Source organism: Nycticebus coucang, chromosome 19, assembly GCF_027406575.1.
Source record: "Nycticebus coucang isolate mNycCou1 chromosome 19, mNycCou1.pri, whole genome shotgun sequence".
In the NCBI taxonomy this organism is placed as follows: domain Eukaryota; kingdom Metazoa; phylum Chordata; class Mammalia; order Primates; family Lorisidae; genus Nycticebus; species Nycticebus coucang.
The window spans coordinates 29,514,708-29,539,676 of record NC_069798.1 but is presented as its reverse complement, the minus strand read 5'-3'; the positions used below and the strand labels follow the sequence as shown (position 1 = coordinate 29,539,676).

At 37.6% G+C, this 24,969-nt stretch overlaps 1 protein-coding gene and 1 non-coding gene across 5 annotated transcripts in view; both read right to left on the bottom strand.

The window, feature by feature from the left end:
- Positions 1–239: 239 nt before the first annotated feature.
- The window catches only part of KIAA1328 (KIAA1328 ortholog), a 399,620-nt gene continuing 374,890 nt past the window's right edge, over positions 240–24,969 (bottom strand). For all 4 annotated transcript variants that reach the window (XM_053571111.1, XM_053571112.1, XM_053571114.1 and 1 more), the window contains one exon: positions 240–3,970. In XM_053571111.1, coding sequence (XP_053427086.1) covers positions 3,760–3,970 — 211 coding nt within the window. In that variant the 3' untranslated portion in view covers positions 240–3,759. The remainder of the gene's footprint in view (positions 3,971–24,969) is intronic.
- LOC128572135 (U6 spliceosomal RNA) lies at positions 3,380–3,486 on the bottom strand. The gene has a single exon (XR_008376048.1). It is a non-coding gene; the product is annotated as a U6 spliceosomal RNA (small nuclear RNA).

Here is a 24,969-nt window from a genome sequence, read left to right as displayed (position 1 = left end):
AAGAACATAGTAAGTAAAGCAAGCAGACAGCCCTCAGAATGGGAGAAGATATTTGCAGGTTTGATCTCCAATAAAGGTTTAATAATCAGAATCCACAGAGAACTCAAACGTATAAGCAAAAGAAGAACAAGTGATCCCATCGCAGGCTGGGCAAGGGACTTGAAGAGAAACTTCTCTGAAGAAGATAGGCCCATGTCCTACAGACATACGAAAAAAATGCTCATCATCTTTAATCATCAGAGAAATGCAAATCAAAACTACCTTGAGATACCATCTAACTCCAGTAAGATTAGCCCATATCACAAAATTCCAAGACCAGAGATGTTGGCGTGGATGTGGAGAAAAGGGAACACTTCTGCACTGCTAGTGGGAATGCAAATTAATACATTCCTTCTTGAAAGATGTTTGGAGAACACTTAAGAGATCTAAAAATAGACCTGCCATTCAATCTTATAATTCCTCTACTAGGTATATACCCAGAAGACCAAAAATCACATTATAACAAAGATATTTGCACCAGAATGTTTATTGGAGCCCAATTCACAATTGCTAAGTCATGGAAAAAGCCCAAGTACCCATCGATCCACGAATGGATTAATAAACTGTGGTATATGTACACCATGGAATATTATGCAGCCTTAAAGAAAGATGGAGACTTTACCTCGTTCATGTTTACATGGATGGAGCTGGAACATATTCTTCTTAGTAAAGTATCTCAAGAATGGAAGAAAAAGTATCCAATGTACTCAGCCCCACTATGAAACTAATTTTTGGCTTTCATATGAAAGCCAGTTATAACCTAAGAATATGGGGAATGGGGAGAGGGAGAGGAGGGAAGGGGGAGGATGAGCGGAGGGAGGCTGATAGGTGGGATTACACCTGCAGTGCATCTTACAAGGGTACATGTGAAACTAGTAAATGTAGAATATAATTGTCTTAACTCAATAACCAAGAAAATGCCAGGAAGACTATATTAACCAGTGTTATGAAAATGTGTCAAACTGTTTATAAAACCAATGTATGGTGCCACATAATCACATTAATGTACACAGCTATGATTTAATATTAATACAAAAAAATATGATATTGGTGAGCTCCATTTTTCTCTTCTCCAGAGAAGAAAAAGACCCAAATAAAGAAAGCCTGGATAGAGTTGACAGGTCCAGGCTCAGCCTGAAGAGACATGAGATTTGAATCTATCTGGACAGGGAGGCTGCTCAACAAAGTTTTTCTCGACTGAGATAATCTCGTTTTCATAAACAAAGAATTCAGAGAAGCCATGTAGGCTCACTTTGTGCCCGTTGCCCTGGGAAGCCCAACCATGGCTACCAACACTGACCAAGTCTTGCTCCCGGGTTACGTCTGGGCTTGGTAAAACAAAGAGGTAAAAAGCCTCAGATCAATTAAAGTTGCCAAGTAATACACATCCGGGAACATATCTACCCCTTGTTTCCAATGACTGGAGAGTTTTAGAGTCACTGGCTCTGCCAGGCTCATGACACTGCCCATCAGCTTCTGTGGCTGCCAGAGCCTACTGCAAGCTGAAGGACCCATATCAAGCCTGCCGAATAGAAAGGCAGAAGAGAAAAAAAGGCCTCAGTTGTACTTGCACAAGATTTCTCTGGGTCAAAGTGAGGCCCAGTGGCCTCAGTTGTATTTCCACAGGCTTTCTCTGGGTCAAAGTGAGGCCCAGTGGGAAAGGGAGGAGACCCTGTTTGGGTGGTGGAGCATAATCTGAAAAATGGAGATGGTTCTTTGGGCCATGGGGTTAGTGACTCTAAGTAGAGCACATGCAGAATCTGGTCAACCCATGACCTTTAATCCTCATGGAGGGAAGGGAGGGCCAAAGAAACCTATCAGCCTGCAGCAGCTGGGTGTCATTTTCCTTCTCGTGGCATCGTGCCCAGGCACAACCATTGGAAGTTCACAAGACTGCATGTGATTTTTTTCCATTCTTGTGGGATACTTCCCTGAGAAGAATGGTCTCCAGTTCCATCCGAGTTAATACAAGAGTTATTAGTTCACTTTTTTCTTATGGCTGAGTAGTACTCCATGGTATACATATACCACATTTTTATTAATATACTCATGTATTGGTGGGCACTTGAGTTGTTTCCACCCAAATGTAAGCATTTGAGTGCAGGTGTCTTTTTTATAGAATGTTGTTTTTTCCTTTGGGTAAATACCCAATAGTGGGATTGCTGGATCGAATGGTAGGTTTACTTTCAGTTCTTTGAGGTATCTCCATACTACTTTCCATTGAGGTTGAATTCACTGTTAAATTGGAACAAATCAATCAATACTCCTGTGTGCATATAGAAATAACACTCATCAAAAATCAAGTAGATTGGCTCAGCGTCCGTAGCACAGTGCTTATGGCACCAGCCACATACACGGAGGGTAGTGGGTTTGGACTTGGTCCAGGCCAGCTAAACAACAATGACAACTGCAACAAAAAATAGCTGGGTGTTCTGGCTGGCACCTGTAGTCCCAGCTACTTGGGAGGCTTAGGCAAGAGAATCGCTTAAGCCCAAGAGTTTGAAATTGCTGTGAGCTATGATGCCACAGCATTCTACCAAGGGCGACATAGTGAGACTCTGTCTTATAGTTGAAAAAAAAAAAAATCAAGTAGATTGGAGGAGGGAGGAAGGGATGGGTGAATTCACACCTAATGGGTACAATGCATACTATCTGCGTGATGGGCAGTATTATCCCAATGGTACAAAAGCAATATATGTAACCAAAACGTTTGTACCCCTGTAAAATTCTGAAACTAAAAAAAGGGTGCATGTGATGATGGAGGGTGAATAAACTGGACACTTGGGTCAAAAAGAAATACGTACAGATTGATCTTATTTCTATGGGAAATTGGAAGGGTGGTCACTTGAAAAATGGAAGAAAAGTGTTTCAGACATATGCCTCCACTGCATTTACCAGCACAATCATTCCTTATGTGATTTAATGTGGCCTATTTCCAAGGGTTGGTTGGGTGTCTGCCCATTGAGCCCTTTGGTTTTGGGATAAACAGTTGCCAGGGTGATGACTGCTGAGACTGACCCACAATTGGGCTGCAAGTATTGCTCATGATGGTAGGGGCATCAAATGCAAAATTAAATGACCAATTACTAAGGTAGTGGTGACAGAACAGGTTGGAAATGTCTGTATTTCTAAAATTGCTTATGTTTTTATGTTGCAAAGGGGTTACTTTTTAATTATAGAATTTTTCAGTGAAAAGGTTTTTCCTTGTGCACAAAAGTAAGCCAGCCTTTTTCAGCAGAAGATTGAGAAGGAAACACTCTTGAAATGAGGCTGAATATGCAATAGTCTCTGCTGTGCAGAAAGAATCCTATGTAAATTTTCTTTTTCTTTTTCTTTTTTTTTTAATATGGAACGCTTCACGAATTTGCGTGTCATCCTTGTGCAGGGGCCATGCTAATCTTCTCTGTATCGTTCCAATTTTAGTATATGTGCTGCCGAAGCGAGCACCTATGTAAATTTTCTAATCTCTGTTTGGCATAGAAAAGATACTGCCCCACCCCCCATCCCCTCTTCGTGTGTTAGCTACTGGTTGGTCTGATTGAAAACACCTTGGGTTGTTAGAATGTTTGTATATTCAATACATAACAGGAAGCCAGTGAAATAGGTCCTTGTGAAAGGAGAGATCAAATTATTTCACAATCAAATAATTTAAAATCCTAGATCACTAAAGGAAGAAGTCCAAAAATTTCCTGTAGAAATTTTGTGGCATTTGCTTTAGTGTCAAATGAAAAATATATCTTCTAGAATCTGGTCCTCCTCCAGGTCTTCAGGAGTCCTGCCTGGCCCCCTCTTCCTCCAGGTGGGTTTCAGAGGACTCAGTTGGTATGTGCTGTGATTCCAGGCCCCCACGTCTCTGGAGGGATGGGGGTGAGGTTTGGGAGCAGATTTAGGACTCAGAGACTGAACCAAATCCAACAGAGATGTCTCATACCTGTAAGACACACAACCCAGACAGAGAAGGATTAGATCATCAGAACATTAGAATCCAAGGAGCCCAGCAGAGGTGGGCTGCCTAGGGCAAAAATCAGGTCCTAGATCATATTCGAATCATGTGCAAGAGGCTTCCTAGGGGAAGTGTAGGGAAGGGAAACACTAGAAGAACTTCAAGAATCAAGGTCTCTGTGGCCTGTCTGTAAGCTTTCATCATCTGACCTTTAACATTTGTTTCTAACTTATTGAGAGAGACTGTAGAGTGGGAAAAGTAATCATAATAATAGTAATGATTTTAGTAGCAACATTTATTGCAGGCTTACTGTCAGGCAGTATTCTTAATAGTCTTCATATATAATGTTTAACCTCCCTTTCACCCTCTAAACAACCCCATGAAGTAAGTATAGACTACTCTGATCCATTATATATATGAGGAAACTGAGGCTGAGGGAAGCAACTCACCTAACTGAAAGCTATTTCATGGCAGTCTAGAATTGAACCCAGGTAGTTTGTCTCAGGACACTAACACTATCTCTCAAAGTCTTTGTAGAAAGACAGACTTGGCTCAAATCTTTGCTCTACCATTTGCAAGCCATGCGATATTGGAGAAATTATTCAGTCCCTCAGTCTATTCTTCTTATCTGTAAAGGGCTAACAGAACTCCTGTTTGGATCAAATGAATTAGTTACTATTATATAAATGAAAATGACAATAGATACTCAACAAATGCTAGTTTAGTTACTGTTATCCTACTCCCACTTTCTTTAGAATCTCAGAAAAAGAAACCTTCATCTGCATTATAAAGAGACAGATCCCTCCAAAGAAAGACTGCCTTGGTATCCAGCATTCTTATCAAAAAGGAGGAACTTAGAGAAGCTTAGAGACAGGAAAATTAATTATGGTTGATGACATGCTCAGTCAAGCCCCATTGCGCATATTTCTGGAATAGAAAACCAAAGGCATGAATATATCTGTCCCTATACTCATTCATACAAGGGGTCAGTAATTTCTACCGAAAAGTCATGAAGCAATGTGTTTGTGACTTGTGCAGTCACACAGCACCCTACTCTCAGAAGGGCCCTGCTCTTGTTTAATGCTTTCCTGCTGCTGTCTTGGAATGCTTAATAATTTTATCTTTGAACTTGTATTGTGCAAGTGAGTCTGATATAATGAAGCATGCATGTGATCAGGAGAGATATGATTAGGAGGGCATGCACAAATGGGCCTCCGGCCTAAAGGTAACAGGCAGTGTATAGGCTAAATAGTTGGCCTGGTTGCTTGGTATGCATATCCATGTCAGAAGCAGTCTGTGGTGCTCAAGGGGTTCAGGGGGCAGCTGGGCCCAGGACCTAGGTCCAGATTAATGGTGGTGATGATGGGAACAGCAGCTGAAACAGCAGTGATAGTGGCAGTGGTGAGAGACTGGTTTGTCTGTCTGTTCCCAGAGCCCATCCTTGGAGCAAACATATTACTTCTATGGCTCAGACAGGAACACTGGGACAGGAACTTCTAGCACTCAGGTAATAAAATTTGTCATTAAATTATTATAAAATAAAAGCACACACAGGGACATTATGATAAAGTATTATCAAAGAGTTATTATAATCCTTCAAAGAGTATAGAATCTCTGGTTTTAAAAACTGCTGCAACATTGCAAAACAAATATCCACAGGCTTAGAAATAGAAATTAAAAGTTAAAGATGGTTGCATTTGGCCAGGTGTGGTGACTCACACCTTTAATCTTAGCATGTTGGGAGCATCCTAGCAAGTGGGAGAGGATCACTTGAACCCAGGAGCTTGAAACCAGCCTGAGCAAGAGCAAAACGCTGTCTCTACCAAAAATAGAAAAATTAGCCAGGCGCAGTGGCATTCACTTGTAGTGTCAGCTTCTCAGGAAACTGAGGAGAGGAATGCTATAAACAATGATGATGTCCATCTACGGTACATCTTACAAGGGTACACGTGAAATTTACTAAACGTAGAATATAAATGTCTTAACACAATAACTAAGAAAATGCCGCAGAGGCAGTGTTAACCAGTTTGATGAAAATATTTCAAATTGTATATAAAACCAGCACATTGTACCCCATGATCGCATTAATGTACACAGCTATGATTTAATAAAAGAAAAATTAAAAAAAAAATAATGATGATGTCACTGCATTCTTGCCTGGGTGATAGAGTGAGACTTGGTCTTTAAAAAGAAAAAAATAGTTGCATTCCATGGGGAAGAAACACACAATTTTCATATGTAGTTTCTAATGAACCAATTAGAGGAATACTATTTTAAAGTTAGTTTTTCTTTATAACTGATGATGCAGCTACAGAAAGCATTTGCAGGCATTTTGAATTATAGACAAATCATTAAGTGACTTTTGGTTTCATGTATGACCTCTATTATAGGACATGCCAGAGAAATCATTAAAAATGGCACTATATAAATCTGTATTTAAAATTAAATTCCAACATATACGAAACTAAATTGTATGAACAGTTAACCTTTTCAGAAAAATTGTTCCACAAGAATTATCAGCTCTGGATATACTAAAATTTATACTTTGAAATACTTTATTAGAAATTATCCTAGTCTTGCTATATCCTATAAAAAATTCTCAATAGATACAATGTCAGTTGTATTAACGGACAGATCCATCTCAAAATTCAAAATTACCAAAACTAATTTGCAGTTTTTCATTTGCCAAGAACAATTGATGTTGCTTTTAATTATATAACTTAAAGTTGTGGAAAGTATAAATTTTGATGATTTAATAAATTTGAAGAAAAGTGAGCCCAAAACTCTTAAATTCAAATTATCACATTAATAAAGTATCATTTATTATATTATATACAATTATGAAACCTAAAACACAATTTTTTGCTATTGGTCCATGTTATTACTCATGTACTACTACTGCCCTTTATGCTTTATAAATTTCCTTTTAAAGAAAAAGGTTTGTATTTATACCTTTTCCTCCTGCTTTTGGAAAAAGGGGTCCCACATTTTCACTTTACAATGATCCTGCAAATTGTGTAGTTGACCCTATCCTTAAGTCCCAGGCAAGACCCGACTACCATCTTAGGCATGGTAATGTCACATTTTCTATGGTCTGAAAAACTATAAATTCAAATCCTTTAAGCATATTTTTTGCAGTTTTTGTTGTCACAGAATCAAGATGACATTTCGATATAATTATCTCTGTCATTCAAAACAATGGTTTCTATGTTCAAATGACACATCTTTGTTTAAGAGGTAAGCCAATGACTTGAACACTGCTTTCAAGAAATTTTGCTTATCAGCAAGACAGATCTATTTCACATTCAAGGAATGGGATTTTTATAAACTTCCTTGGGACACATGATAATCTTACGGTAATATTGATCTCTTCATAAAGATCATTAAAATTTTTATTTAGAATCAAAAACCATGAAAAACATAAAATTTCTATCCAATTTCATGCTTAGAACATCTAAGGGAAGAGATTATGAATGAAAAAAATAAAACCAACTGCTTCTTCTATTAAAAAGTAGAGCCAACACTCTGGGAGGCCAAGGCGGGTGGATTGCTTGAGCTCAAGAGTTAAGACCGTCCTAGTTAATGTGGAATGTAAAGGTCTTAGCAAAATAACTAAGAAAATGCTATGAAAGCTATGTTAACTAGTGTGATGAAAATGTGTCAAACGATCTATGAACCAAGTGTATGGTGCCCCATGATCATATTAATGTACACAGCTATGATTTAATAAAAAGAAAAAAAAAGACTGGCCTGAGCAAGAGCAAGACCCTCATCTCTAACAAAACTAGCTAGGCGTTGTAGTGGGTGCTTGTAGTCCCAGATACTTGGGAGGCTGAGGCAAAAGGATCATGTGAACCCAAGAGTTTGATGTTGCTGTGAGCTATGACACCATGGTACTTTATCAGGGAAACAAAGGAAGACTCTTAAAAAAAAAAAAATGTAGAGGCAAAATAATCCGGGAATAGAAGTATATCAGAAATCAGAAATCAACCTTTTAGAGATACAAACTGAAATCCAGAGCAATGATGATTTAACAAAAGGTACCAACATATTCAATCATTTGAAAAAAACAAAACAAAACTGTGGACTTCAAATTTCTTCATAGTACTCATTTCCATGTAACATAGTGGGGGGGGGGAACCTTTTAATATGGAAATAATAACCAAAAAAAGTTACATCTGAGGGTGGTGCCTGTGGCTCAAAGGAGTAGGGTGCTGGCCCCATATGCCGGAGGTGGCAAGTTCAAGCCCGGCCCAGGCCAAAAATTGCAAAAAAAAAAAAAAAAAGTTACGTCTGCTATATTAGGGTAAGTTAAGTTATGCAGTAGGAACAAATTAATTTTAAAATTCCAGCTTCATATAACTCAAATATATTTCATGCTCATGATACATACTCCAAGTAGGTCCAGACAGACAGTGGCTCCATTACCTGAAACATGCAGACTTCTCCCTAGTCTTTGCAGGGGCAAGACACTAAAAACTGCACATATACAAACACATAATGCTACACAACACTTTCTTATATTGGATTGTCCAGAATCAGTCATGTCTTTCCAGAAGGGAAGGGGAACTCCATATTGGCAAATGGCAGCAATGCCAATACATTGAGGATGGATCTAAGACACAATCTGAAAAAATCAGAAGTTCAGAGAAGGATAAGTGATCTGACTGGGGTCACAGAGCAAGAGCATAGCAGAGCCACATGGTCTTTAACACAGACCCTCTTGACTTCCTAGAGTGTATCTTCAATCTTTCTCTCAAGATAAATAAAAATAACTAAAGCAACAAAAAAGGTTCTGTTTCCAACTACTTTTATATTAAAATACTTGTCAGTGGTCTATCTTCCAACAAATTAGTCTATACTAAAGTTCAAATACTTATCTTTATGATTTTGCTATTATCATAAAAATTCCACTTCTCTAAAAGCCACATTCAATCATAGATTACAGAAAGAATGTGACAGAAAAATGAGGAAGTTTGTGAGCTGGACAGATCCTCTAAACAGAAATTAAACAAGGATATAAGAGATTTAAATGAGACCCTAGAACAACTGTGCTTGATAGACGCATATAGAACACTCCATCCCAAAGATAAAGAATATACATTCTTCTCATCACCCCATGGAACATTCTCCAAAATTGATCATATCCTGGGACACAAAACAAATATCAACAGAATCAAAAGAATTGAAATTTTACCTTGTATCTTCTCAGACCATAAAGCACTAAAGGTGGGACTCAACTCTAACAAAAATGCTCGACCCCACACAAAGGCATGGAAATTAAACAATCTTCTGTTGAATAACAGATGGGTGCAGGAAGAAATAAAACAGGAAATCATTAACTTCCTTCAGCATAACAACAACGAAGACACAAGCTACCAAAACCTGTGGGATACTGCAAAAGCAGTTTTGAGAGGAAAATTCATCGCTTTAGATGCCTACATTCGAAAAACAGAAAGAGAGCGCATCAACAATCTCACAAGAGATCTTATGGAATTGGAAAAAGAAGAACAATCTAAGCCTAAACTCAGTAGAAGAAAAGAAATATCCAAAATCAAATCAGAGATCAATGAAATTGAAAACAAAAGAATCATTCAGAAAATTAATGAAACAAGGAGTTGGTTTTTTGAAAAAATAAATAAAATAGATAAACCATTGGCCAGACTAACGAGGAATAGAAAAGTAAAATCTCTAGTAACCTCAATCAGAAATGATAAAGGGGAAATAACAACTGATCCCACAGAGATACAAGAGATCATCTCTGAATACTACCAGAAACTCTATGCCCAGAAATTTGACAATGTGAAGGAAATGAATCAATATTTGGAATCACACCCTCTCCCTAGACTCAGCCAGGAAGAAATAGAGCTCCTGAACAGACCAATTTCAAGCACTGAGATCAAAGAAACAATAAAAAATCTTCCAACCAAAAAATGCCCTGGTCCACATGGCTTCACTCCAGAATTCTATCAAACCTTCAAGGAAGAGCTTATTCCTGTACTGCAGAAATTATTCCAAAAAATTGAGGAAGAAGGAATCTTCCTCCAACACATTCTATGAAGCAAACATCACCTTGATACCAAAACCAGGAAAAGACCCAAACAAAAAGGAGAATTTCAGACCAATCTCACTCATGAATATAGATGCAAAAATTCTCAACAAAATCCTAGCCAATAGATTACAGCTTATCATCAAAAAACTCATTCATCATGATCAAGTAGGCTTCATCCCAGGGATGCAAGGCTGGTTTAACATACGCAAGTCTATAAACGTTATCCACCATATTAACAGAGGCAAAAATAAAGATCACATGATCCTCTCAATAGATGCAGAAAAAGCATTTGATAAAATCCAGCATCCTTTTCTAATTAAACACTGAAGAGTATAGGCATAGGTGGCACATTTCTAAAACTGATTGAAGCTATCTATGACAAACCCACAGCCAATATTTTACTGAATGGAGTAAAACTGAAAGCTTTTCCTCTTAGAACTGGAACCAGACAAGGTTGTCCTCTGTCACCTTTACTATTCAACGTAGTGCTGGAAGTTCTAGCCAATACAATTAGACAAGACAAGGAAATAAAGGGAATCCAAATGGGAGCAGAGGAGGTCAAACTCTCCCTCTTTGCTGACGACATGATCTTATACTTAGAGAACCCCAAAGACTCAACCACAAGACTCCTAGAAGTCATCAAAAAATACAGTAATGTGGGCGGCGCCTGTGGCTCAGTGAGTAGGGCGCCGGCCCCATATGCCGAGGGTGGTGGGTTCAAACCCAGCCCCGGCCAAACTGCAACAAAAAAATAGCCGGGCGTTGTGGCAGGCGCCTGTAGTCCCAGCTGCTCGGGAGGCTGAGGCAAGAGAATCACGTAAGCCCAAGAGTTAGAGGTTGCTGTGAGCCGTGTGACGCCACGGCACTCTACCCGAGGGCAGTACAGTGAGACTCTGTCTCTACAAAAAAAAAAAAAAAAAAAAAAAAAATACAGTAATGTTTCAGGATATAAAATCAAGGTCCACAAGTCAGTAGCCTTTGTGTACACCAATAACAGTCAAGATGAGAAGCTAATTAAGGACACAACTCCCTTCGCCATAGTTTCAAAGAAAATGAAATACCTAGGAGTAAACCTAACGAAGGAGGTGAAGGACCTCTATAAAGAAAACTATGAAATCCTCAGAAAGGAAATAGCAGAGGATATTAACAAATGGAAGAACATACCATGCTCATGGATGGGAAGAATCAACATTGTTAAAATGTCTATACTTCCCAAAGCAATCTACATATTCAATGCCATTCCTATCAAAATACCAACATCGTACTTTCAAGATTTGGAAAAAATGATTCTACATTTTGTATGGAACCGGAAAAAACCCCGTATAGCTAAGGCAGTTCTCTGTAACAAAAATAAAGCTAGGGGCATCAGCATACCAGATTTTAGTCTGTACTACAAAGCCATAGTGCTCAAGACAGCATGGTACTGGCACAAAAACAGAGACATAGACACTTGGAATCGAATTGAAAACCAAGAAATGAAACTAACATTTTACAACCACCTAATCTTTGATAAACCAAACAAGAACATACCTTGGGGGAAAGACTCCCTATTCAATAAATGGTGTTGGGAGAACTGGATGTCTACATGTAAAGACTGAAACTGGACCCACACCTTTCCCCACTCACAAAAATTGATTCAAGATGGATAAAGGACTTAAATTTAAGGCATGAAACAATAAAAATCCTCCAAGAAAGCATAGGAAAAACACTGGATGATATTGGCCTGGGGAAAGATTTCATGAAGAAGACTGCCATGGCAATTGCAGCAACAACAAAAATAAACAAATGGGACTTCATTAAACTGAAAAGCTTCTGTACAGCTAAGGAGACAATAACCAAAGCAAAGAAACAACCTACACAATGGGAAAGGATATTTGGATATTTTCAATCAGACAAAAGCTTGATAACTAGGATCTATAGAGAACTCAAATTAATCCACATGAAAAAAGCCAACAATCCCATATATCAATGGGCAAGAGACATGAATAGAACTTTCTCTAAAGACGACAGACGAATGGCTAACAAACACATGAAAAAATGTTCATCATATCTATATATTAGAGAAATGCAAATCAAAACAACCCTGAGATATCATCTAACCCCAGTGAGAATGGCCCACATCACAAAATCTCAAAACTACAGATGCTGGCGTGGATGTGGAGAGAAGGGAATACTTTTACACTGCTGGTGGGACTGCAAACTAGTACAACCTTTCTGGAAGGAAGTATGGAGAAACCTCAAAGCACTCAAGCTAGACCTCCCATTCGATCCTGCAATCCCATTACTGGGCATCTACCCAGAAGGAAAAAAATCCTTTTATCATAAGGACACTTGTACTAGACTGTTTATTGCAGCTCAATTTACAATCGCCAAAATGTGGAAACAGCCTAAATGCCCACCAACCCAGGAATGGATTAACAAGCTGTGGTATATGTATACCATGGAATACTATTCAGCCATTAAAAAAAATGGAGACTTTACATCCTTTGTATTAACCTGGATGGACGTGGAAGACATTATTCTTAGTAAAGCATCACAAGAATGGAGAAGCATGAATCCTATGTACTCAATTTTGATATGAGGACAATTAATGACAATTAAGGTTATGGGGGGGGGAACAGAGAGAGGGACGGAGGGAGGGGGGTGGGGCCTTGGTGTGTGTCACACTTTATGGGGGCAAGACATGATTGCAAGAGGGACTTTACCTAACAATTGCAATCAGTATAACCTGGCTTATTGTACCCTCAATGAATCCCCAACAATAAAAAAAAAAGAATATTATGCTCCTGAAAAAAAAAAAAAATCAGGAAGTTTGTGATTGGCAGGGCTCAGATTTCAATTGTACCACACAGTTAATTCTGTTCTTTAAGTGTATTGACAGTACTTTTGGTACCAGGAAAGTTCGGCAAATTAAGAAGCAACAAAACAGCAAAGATTGTTTTAAAAATTTAGAAATCACTCAATTCAACACAAGAATTATAGATGCAACAAAGCAAAATAAGAAATGGAGATTTTTTTTTTTCACTAAACACCAGAAAATAGTAATGTAATTACTAGATTGTGTTCTGTAAGCAGTGTGCTTTAGTTTGCTACGGTGACATGTGATAGGCGACTGAGGTTGATTAGCTTGGCCTGACTCTGCTGGGGCTGTTTCGAATTCAGATAATTAAAGTGATACTCAACGTACCAGATCCATAAGGTATTATCCTTTTAAAAACCCAGAGTGCATTTTAGCCACAGGTAATTAACTATGTAGGCCTTTCCTGCCTCTGTACTTCAGAGGGCCAGTTCTCATGAGTTACCTAGACACATGGGCTGACTTGAATAGCTTCCTTATGGAGAAGTAATAAGCAAAAGGCTCACTGGTCTTCTCTATCAGTTCAGCCAGGAGGCAATTTGGACTGGGCTGGAGTGGCATAAATTCCATCCTCTTAGAGCTCTCTTTGCAGTTTTGTTTGCCTCTGGACTAGCAAGATACCAAGACAGAATGCAGAAAAGTATGTAGCCTCTGGTGATTTGACTTAGCTCTATGTCACCAACTTAAAAAGGCCAGTCTGACGTAGTGTCTGAGACAATTAGCACAAGGCCTAGAAACAAATTGACTTCATGGTCTACTCCGCAAGCTGCAGTCGATGAGAAGCTAACCATGATGCTGGAGCTTACCCCACTCATTTCCTTTTTTAATCTTTTGTGATTTCAATTGATCTCTCCTGATTTTTCTTCCATAATCACCAACAACCTCATCTTCTCTTGCCTTTTCAAATGGTGGAATGTCCTAGTGCCCAGTCCTTTGCTCATGTATCTTACGTGATTCCACCTATTCCTATGGCCTTTAATAACATTTATATGTTAGTGATTGTCAAACATAGAACTCCAACATCAATCTTCATTCACCCTGAGCTCCAGACTCACATACCCAAGTGCTATGTGATTGGATGCACAATAAACATCTCAAACTATCCAAAACAGAACTCTAAGTTTTTCCTCCAAATCCCACCCTTCTCCATCAACCCAGTTCTTTAGACCAAAAACCTGCTGTAGTTCTTGAGTCCTACCTCTGGGCCTTTGCGTGTGGTGTACAATGTGCCCTCTGCTTAGGATACTCTTCTTTCAGATTTTGCTTGCTCTCTCTATATTCACTAATGTCTTTATTTAAATGTTCTCCTCAAAGAGGCTTTCCTTAGCTGTTCTATCTAAAATAGCTGCAGTTACTTTGTTGCTTTATAGTGTTCTGTTTTCTTTATATCATTTAATACTACCCAAAATATATTATGCATATATATTTATTTATTATCTATTTTCTTCAACAGTATAGGCTAGAGGCATTATTTTATTAATTGGTCTCATTTCCAGAGTCAAGAATAGTATCTGGTACAAGGTAAGAATTTGTTTAAAAAAATGAATGATCTTGGCTTGATGCCTGTAGCTCTGCGGCTAGGGTGCGGGCCACATACACCAGGGCTGGTGGGTTCAAACCTGGCCTGGGCCTGCCAAATACCAGTGACAACTGCAACTAAAAAATAGCTGGGCGTTGTGGCGGGTGCCTGTAGTCTCAGCTACTTGGGAGGCTGAGGCAAGAGAATTGCTTAAGCCCAAGAGTTGGAGATTGCTGTGAGCTGTGATGCCACAGCACTCTACCGAGGGTGGCATAATGAATGAGACTCTGTCTCAAAAAAAAAAAAAGAATGATCTTATGGCTGAAGTTTTAGCAACTTCCTCCATGGGCAACTTTTTTGATCTTTGGATGATGACTAATCTTCTATTAAAAAAACAAAAAACACAATATATTTCGGATATTCTGAAAAGTACTACCTTTGACAAAAAAGGATACTACACATATGGTTTGTGTAAAGTGCTTTTTCACTTAATATATTGGAATTGTTTTTCCATATCACATTTTTACATTCTTTTTAATGACTTCAGATCACTTCATCTGGAAGCACTCTTATTTATTTAACCAATCCCCTGTGAAGAGCCCTTAAGTTAGATCCCAAAGTACTTTGAGACAAAATCAACTATATCTCTTGTTCATTCAGTCAATGCCCCGACGGTATTCCCCTCCCCAGTCTAGCAAAGCACTGCTACCCCACTGCGCCCATCATGTCCTGTCGTTTCTCTCCCTTTATTCCTAGCCCTTCTTTTCATTTCCCATGCTTCTGGAGCTTTTGCTTCATGATATATGTTGCTATATTTGATACTCTTCTTAGATTATGTCCTCTGTATCCTAGTTTTATCATAAATCTGGCTCTTTCCTGAGGTCAAAACCTCTCCTACATCTTTCTGAGTGGAGCTTGTTTACATTCAATATGTGCTTACATATATTTTGGGGTTAAGAGGTGGTACTGAAGTCATCATTATTTTCTAACCATTATTCCCCATAGTCTCTTATTAAACTCTGATTCCCCTGAGGATCCTGGCATCTGCTCAGCTACCCTGAACTTCTCTTCATCTGTATCACCTATGAACTCACTCTCTTTTGATCACTGAAGATGTTAACACCTGATTCATTGTCTCTTTCTCCAATTCGACCCTGACCATCATCTCTGCTATAGTCAACATTACAAGAATAACATTCAACCAATATTGATTCCTTCATTCTTTGACCTTCTCTCAACTCCAAAAACTTTCTCAGCAAGCCTTTACCATAGTTATAACTTATTAACTTGGCATCAATTAAAACTGCCTCTTCTGAGTCCAGTAATTCAAACATCCCACTATTTCTGAGACCCAAAGCTTATCATTCACACTTAGTTTTTTTTCAACCATTCCTATTATTTCTGCCTGTTGGTCTCCTTAGACCCATTAATTCAAAGTCATTATTCTAGCAACTGGGAATAAAGTGGTGAACAAGATCACCAAAACCTCTCTCTTAGTGGACATATGCTTTCCCAACTCTTTATCCCTTATACAGGCTGAATTTCATGGTCCAGCATTCCAGTCATTCTCTTAACAATGCTCCTAAAAACATATCCCCTGTCTTTTTGTTCTCACTCCCAAATCCGGCAAAATCACAATGGATGAATCCAAATGTTTACTTTTCCTGTGAATTACATAATAGTTGGGGCAACTTAATGTAGTAATACAGAAACAAAAACACAACAAGCAAACAAACACAGATCCAGTAAAGATCATAGTCACTAATGTTAAGTGGGTGTTGAACATTTTTGGACAAAGGTACTGCAATTCTCTAATCAGCCATTTTGCTCTCTTTTTCCCCCGTCACTATTTACTCTTATAACAGATGGCCTTGCTTCCTACTTCAGAGGCCATTAAAGAGAAATTGCCATTACACTATCAAATTTACATGTCTTTCATAATAATCATTTTCTCCTTTTACATTGAAGGAAGTGATCAGATTCTCTTAGACAAGGCCAACCACTCCATTTGTGCTCCTTAGGAAACCTTCAGTAATGGTCACTCTTTTTGTGCTTATTGGATAACCTACATTCTCTCCTTTCCATAACTGAACCATTTCTCAATTTACTCCAATCTGGCTTCCACCTTCCACCTTCTACGAAAATTGAAATCACCAAATTCTCCAGTGACTTCTTTGCTGCTAAATCCAGTGGATTTGTTGTAGTCCTTATTTTACAGACTGTCTCTGCAGCATACAATGTGGCTGAATACTTATACGCTTTAAACTGTTTTGTTGAAATAAAACATATGTATAGCATATTTAAAGTGTACAGCTCAATGGTTTTTAGTTTATTCATATAGTTGTGCAACTATCACTATAATTTTTCTTTGCCCCCCCAAAAGAAAACCCATACTTAACAACTATCACTCCCTACCCCCAGCCCTCTCTCCCAGCTCCAGACAGTCATGAAACTACTACTTGTCTCCATATATTTGCTTGGACCTTTCATATAAATAAAATAGTATGATATGTGGTCTTTTGTGGCTGGATTCCTTCCTTCCTCCCTTTCTTCTCTTCCCTCCTTCTTTACTCTTTCTCTCTTCCTCTCTCTCTCTCTTTAGAAACAGTGTCTCACTCTGTTGCCCTAGGTAGAGTTGCCGTGGCATCATAGTTCACAGCAACCTCAAATTCTTGGGCTCAATCAACCCTCCTGCCTTAGCCTCGCAAGTAGCTGGGACCTCAGGTATGCACCACCATGCCTAGTACAGTTTTCTATTTTTAGTAGAGATAGAGTCTCACTCTTGCTTAGGCTGGCCTCAAACTCCTGAGCTCAATCCACCTGCCTTGGCTTCCCAGAGTGCTAGGATTATAGGTGTGAGCCACCAGGCTTGGCCTTGGCTGGCTTCTTTCATTCAGCAATGTTTTCAAGGTTCATCCATTTTGTAAACTGTATCAGTGCTTTATTCCTAATATTTCACATTTTCTTTATCATTCATCCCATGATAAACACTGTGCTCTTTCCACTTTTTGGCTATTATGAATAGTGCAATTATGAACAGGTCCATACAAGTTTCAGCATAGGTACGTGTTTTAATTTCTCTTGGGTATACAGCATATTTTGACATTTATAATGTGCACTTTTTGCCCAAATTATCGAGGGAAAAATAAAGATGCATGTTATACATGGGTAGTATTTCTTTGGAGCAGAGGGCAGGGAGAGGGGTGAGGAGCTAAGCTGGCCTTCTAGGGCCACTGCGGCCTCCTTACTAGGTCTACTGGCAGCACAGGATTCCTTTCTGGGAGAATCTGAGATCCAGTGGGACAGTGCCTGAGGGTGCCACTGTTGAGTACTGTGATCAGGAGAGAGGGCAATGGCAGAGCTGGCAAGGCAGGCCATGGATGCATAGAGGAGACTGGGGCCCAGCACAGGCCCCAGGGACCTGCATGGCTGCACGCAGGGCTGAGAGACCCCAGAAGCTCCAAACCCTGGCCATGTGTATGGCTGTCTTGGCCACAAAGAGGGATAGGTCCCCAGGAGAGGGGAAAGGAGCATTTATAGAGAAGGGAAAAGAGAAGCATTTACAGAGCAGGCAGCTGTGGGAGGGTGGTGTGATGTGCATGTTTACCAGAGGAGCATTGCCCTCCTTAGATATGTCTCTTCTGGCCAAGAGCCAGCCACTTTCTTGAGGGGTACTTTCCTGAAAGTCTGGGCCAAAAATGCAGGTGTATATCATATATAGCAAAATGTAGTACCTAACGGTGGGATTGCTGGACCATACTGTAACTCTATGTTTAACCTTTTAAGGAACTACCAGACTATTTCCCAAAGTGGCTGTACCATTTTATATTCCCAGCAGTAGCATATGAGGAACCTGTAAATATCATTATGTCGAGTTCTTTTTCTGGGACCTTTCTCAAAGGAAGACAGGAATATGGAAAAGGGGTGAACAGTACTAGTCATCAGGAAAATGCAAATCAAAACCATAAGAGACATACCTCACTTCTCTTAGAATGGCTTTAATCAAAAGGACAAAAGATAAAAGTGCTGGCAAGGAAGCAGAGAAAAGAGCACTCTTGCATACTGCTGGTTAGAATGGAAATTAGTACAGCTATTATGGAAAACAGTATGGAGATTCCTCAAAAAATTAAAAAAAGAACTACCAATAAGAGACAGCAATTTTGCTGTGGGGTATATATCCAAAAGAAAGAAAATCAGTATACCAAAAGAGGTTATCTGTGCTTCCACATTGACTGCAGCACTACTCACAATAGCCAAGATACAGAATCAACCTAACTGCTCATTAATTAATAAACAAAGAAAATATAGTGTATATACACAGTAGAATACTATTTAGCCATTAAAAAGAATAAAATTCTTCATTTGTGACATGGATGAAGGTGGAGGACATTGTGGTAAGTGAAATGAGCGAGGCATAGAAAGACAAATACTGCATGGTCTCACTCGTAAGTGGAATTCAAAAAGGGTCATCTCATAAAGTAGAGAGTAGAATGGTAGCTAGGAGGGGCTGGAATGGTTGGGGGAGGGGCTTGGGGAGATCTTGGTCAAAGGATGCATATTTACAGTTATATAGGAGGAATAAGTTCAAGAGACTATTGTATAACATGGTGACTATAGTTAATTACAATAGCATGTATTCTTTAAAAATGCTAAGAGAGTGGATGTTAAGTGTTCTCTCCACAAAAATGGTAATAATGTGAGGTATTGTGTTTGTTAACTAGCTAGATTTAATAATTCCAAAATTCATATATACTTCAAAACATCATACTGTACATAATAAGTATGTATAATTTTGTATGTCAACTAATTAAAATAATAAATTTGAAAAAAGCTCTCTCTCTTTTTTTTTTTAAAGTTAGCTCTCTTTAGACGCTGTATAGATACTGTCTCTGTTTTTGTAGCTCTCTCCTAGTTAGTATTCTGCTCTGCAAACTCTAGCCACCTTGGCCTCTCCAGTCTCCCAGATCTGTCTATTCAAGTCAGGGGACCTGTTCCCCTGAGGTTCTTGAGCTGTGTAGTCCAGAAATGTAATTGTAGGGCTATCCTCATTTGTATCTCCTCCTTTGGGGATAAGTATCCCTTGTTGCTTCATGTACGATGTTTAAAAAAATAGGTCTTGCACATACTTTGTCTGTTTTTGCAGTTGCTTAAGGTGGGACGATAAGTGCAAACCCTGTTACTCCATCTTGGTTGGAAGAAGGAGATCCTGATAGGATCTTGACTTGAATTTCAAAAACATGCTTTAAGTAGGTATCCTGCTTTCTAATGGTTTTGGGGGTCTGCCACTGGAGGTATTTAATCTTGCCTGCAAATGTTAATTATTTTGTTTAGGTCTTAGGAACATTTTTGGAAATGAATTTAGGATTTGCATTCTGGATGTGCTAGAATCCAATACATTTCTCAGGAGACCCAGATTAAAGTTACAAGAAGAAATATGCTTGCTATTCATGTATGACAATCCACACTTTCAGTTTCTCAGAAAGAAAAAGGCCAAGATGTTTGTAAAGGGTAAAAAGATCTCAGTATTAATAAAGTTTTTAAAAATTTATATGAACGTGATCCAAATCAACATCAACTATTAATTAACAAAAAGGATAACAGGCACCAATTGTATAAGACACACTGGCCAGATTTTAAATACCAGTAATCCTATTTCATCTTTATTTGTTAGATAAATAAACATAAAGTCTGGCAACTGTCATCCTAGAAAAAGTGCTATATACCTCATTGCTGAATATCACTATGGCTGCCTTTGAAGAACTCCCCTTGGGAAGTTATGCACTGACATTGGCACCTTCAAAACAATTTTGGAACTCTTTCTAGAATGGCCATCTAGATACTCTTGATGTTCTGAATGTCATTGAAATGTCTTCCTTTCAACATTTCCTCTATCTTCAGGTAAAGAAAAAAAGTTATTTGAGGTCAGATCAGGTGAGTAGGCAGGGTGTGCCAATACAGTTATTTTTTTACTGGCTAAAAACTCCCTCATAGACAGTGCTGTGTGAGCTGGTGCATTGTCATGATGTAAGAACCATGAATTATTGGTGAAAAGTCCAGGTCATATTTGTCTAACTTTTTCATGAAGTCTTTTCAGTGCTTCCAAATAGTAAACTTGGTTAACTGTCCCGCTGGTACATAATGAGTAGTCCCTTTGATATTAAAAAGGGTTAGCAAGAGTATTTTGACTCTTGATTTGGACTGACAGTACTTTTTTGGTCATGGAGTTTGGCCAACTTATATTGTGCATTTTGATGCTTTGTTTCGGGATGGTATTGACACCGATGTTTCCTCACCAGTGACAGCATAGCCCCAACACATCATCTTGCCTCTCCAAAAGGTCTTAGCAAATGTCAACTCCTTCAAGCTTCTTCAGGACCATTTTTGCACACACCTTTCTCATACTAAGATTTTCAGTTCAAATTTTCCTGTTTCTTTATGGATGTTGATTTGGTCTCCTATGCTTCTCACAGTCAGTTGATAATTTTGATGTACAATTCAACGAGTTTTTGCAATGTTTTTTTCACTGCCCTAACCTCTCTTCATCAGTGATGCTTTCTCTCCCTTCAGAAAAATGCTTAATCCATTTGTTTACTGCCATTTTCTTCATGGCATCGTCCTCATAAACTTGGACTAACATGTCTCTGATTTTACTTCCACTCCTGCCAAGTTTAACAAGAAATTTAATGTTTCTCGCTCTAATTCAAGCGCTGATATTCTCATGATGACACACAAAAACATGCCAATAAGGAATGCCAATAAGGAATGCCACTCAGCAAAGCACTGCCACACATCAACATCAACACAGTTGTGAGACACGGATATAACAAGGTTATGAAACTTACTGAGTGATTTGTACAGTGCTAATGTAAGTACATGGTGGGAAGTTCGTGTACTTAACTGTCAAACCTCATAAAATTAAACCAAATTGCCTCCTTAAAAGAGATCCCTGTAACAAACATGCACATCCAAGGTAAGAAGAGCAGAAAGAGCATAGCTACCCAACATGCCAAATTGGAAAGAGAATGCTTCTGTTTTTGAGAATTAAGTTTAAATCTCAGAAAAGGTTAGAGAAAACATGGACAGGAAAGTAAAGTTGTACAAATTCAATGCTTTCTCCTTCCAATAAAGAGATTAGACAGCTTTCAGAAATCCCTATGGAAGATAAGATGTGTAAGAAAAGATAATCTTCACTTTAGATATACCAATGGAACCGCTGAGATTATAGGAATTATTATAAAGATTATAAAAAGTTTTTAAAAAGTGCTCATTAAATATAAAAGCAGAATTAAGATTTTTGCTCTCCTACTTTCTTCTAATTTACCTAACCTTCTTGTCAATGACTTTGCTGCATGCATGTACCCATGAAAAAAATATATATAAGCCAGAGGGAACTAGGTATCTTTCCTATGACCAAATCTACCAATTTCTTTGCATCTATATCCACCCAGGCAGAAAATCAATAAAGAAACACCAGAGTTAAACTATATTCTAGACCTAATTTACCTAAGAAACATTTACAGAAAAATTCATCCAGCTGCTACAGAAAACACTTTTTTTTTTTTAAATTAGCATGTGGAACATTTGCTAGGATAGACTATATGTTAGGTCACTAAATAACTCCCAACAAGTTCTAAAAAGCCAAAATCATATTAGGTATCTTTTCTGGTCACAACTAGAAATCAATAAAAGAGGAAATTTGGAAACCGTAAAAACACATGAAAATTAAACAACATGCTCCTAAATGACCAGTGGATCGATAAAGAAACTAAGAAATTTTTGAAAATTTCTTTATAACAAATGAAAATGGAAACACAATTTATTAGAACCTATGGGCCCAGGATATTTTGGTACTAAGAAGGAGATTTATAGCAATAAATAGCATATATCAAAAACTAGAAAGACTCCACATAAACAGCTTAATAATGCACCTTAAGGAATTAGAAATGCAAGAGCAAATAAAACCCCAAATTAGTAAAAGGAAGAGAAAAATAATCAAGATTAGAGCAGAAATAAATGAAATCAAGACTAAAAAAATACAAAAGATCAACAAAATAAAAAGTTGGTTTTTTGGGAAAGATAAAATCAAAAATGTTTTACGTAGATGAAGAAAAAAAGAGAGTAGACCCAAATATATGAAATCAGAGAAAAAAGAGAAAATGTTACAACTGATACTAAAGAAATACAAAGGACGATCATTATAGAGCATTATGAACAATTATACAACAACAAATTAGAAAACCTAGAAGAAATGGATAAATTTTTGGACACATACAACCTACCCAGATTGAACCATAAAGAAATAGAAAACCTGAACAGACCAATAATGAGTAATGAGGTTGAAGTCATAATAAAAAGTCTTCCATCAAAGAAAAGCTCAGGACCTGATGGCTTTACTGCTGAATTCTACATCGAATACATTTAAAGAAGAACTAACACCAATATCAATTCTACTCAGACTATTTCAAAAAATTAAAAAGAAGAGAGTACATCCAAACCCATTCCAGGACACCAGTGTTACGCTGCTATCAAAACCAGACAAAGACACAATGACAAAAAAGAAAAATATAGTCAATATCCCTGATGAACACAGATATAAAACACCTCAATAAAATAATAGCAAACTAAATTTAGCAACTCATTAAAAAGATTATTGACCATGATCAACTGGGATTCATCTTAGGAATGAAAGGATGGTTCAACAAACCCAAATCAATAAACATGATATATCACAACTGAATCAAGAACAAAAACCACATGACCATTTCAACAGATGTTGAAAAAGCATTTGATGAAATTCAATATCCTTTATGATAAAAACTCTCAACAAATTTGGTATCAAATGAATATATCTCAACATAATAAAGGCCACATATAACAAGCCTGCAGATAATATCATACTGAATGGGTAAACATCGAAATCATTTCCACTAAGATCTGGAACAAGGCAAAAATGCCCAGTTTCACTTTTATTCAACATAGCACTGAAAGTCCTACCCAGAGCAATTAGGCAAGAGAAAGAAATAAAAGGCATCTAAATTGGAAAGGAAGAAGTCAAATTAGCTTTGTTCACAGATGACATGATCTTATACTTTGAAAAACCTAGACTTCAACCCAAATCTCTTAGAAATGATGAATGTATTTAAGTAAAAGTGCATTTTGTGTGTTGTAAAGTCATCATACAAAAACCAGTAGCAGTTTTATATGCTAACAGTGATCAATCTGAAAAAGAAATTAAGTATACAATCCCATTTACAATAGCTACAAAAAAAAAGAATACCTAGGAATAAATTTAATGAAAGAAGTGAAAGATCTATAAACAGAAAACTATAAAACATTAATGAAAAAATAGAAAAGGACAAAGCAAAAAATGGAAAGATATCCCATGTTCATGGGTTGGAAAAAATTAATACTGTTAAAATGTTTATACTATTTAAAGTGATCTATAGATTCAATGCCTTCTCTATCAAAATACCAATGAAATTCTTCAAAGAATTTTTTAAGAAATCTAAAATTTGTATGGAACCACAAAAGACCCTGAATAGCTAAAGCAATCCGGACCAAAAAGAATAAAGCTGAAGGTATCACCCTAGATGATCGCAAATCATACTACGAAGCTATAGTAACCAAAATAGCATGATACTGGCATAAAAACAGACAACTTAGTCCAATGGGATAGAATAGAGAACCAAGAAATAAATCCATGCATTTACAGTCAATTCATTTTAGACAAAGACACAAAGAACCTACATTTGAAAAAGGATAGTCTCTTTAGTAAATGGTGCTGGGGAAACTGGATATCCAATTGCAGAATGAAACTAGATTTCCGTATTTCACTGTATACAAAAATCAACTCAAAATGGACTAAAAATTTAAATATAAGACCTGAAACTATAGAACTACTAGAAGAAAATATTGGAGAATTTCTAAGCACATTCATGTGGGAAAATATTTTTGGGGTAAGATTTCAAAAGCACAGGTAACAAAAGGAAAAATAGATGAATAGTATTAAATCAAGCTAAGAAGCTTCTGCACAGGAAAAGAAACAATTAACAAGGTGAACAAACAACCTGAATAATGGGAGAAAATATTTTTTGTCAACTATCCATTTGACAAGGTATTAATAACCAGAGTACATAAGAAATGCAAACAACTCAAGAGCAAAAAACTAAATAATCTGATTAAAAAATAGGCAAAGACCTGAACAGACATTTCTCAAAATAAGACACACAAATGGCCAACAGGTATGTGAAAAAAAATTGCTCAACAGCACTAATTATCAGGGAAATTAAAACCACAATGAAATATCAGGTTGCCTCAGTTAGAATAGTTATTATCAAAAGAGACAAATCATAAATGCTGGCAAGGATATAGAGAACACGAAATGCTTGTACTCTCTTATTGACAATGTAAGGTTGTACAGCCATTATGGAAAACAGTATGGCGGTTTCTTGGAAAATTAAAAGGAAAGCTACCATATGACCCAGGGTTTTTTTCTGCTGGGTATATATACAAAAGAAAGAAAATCAATATATTAAAGAGATATCTGCACTTCCATGTTG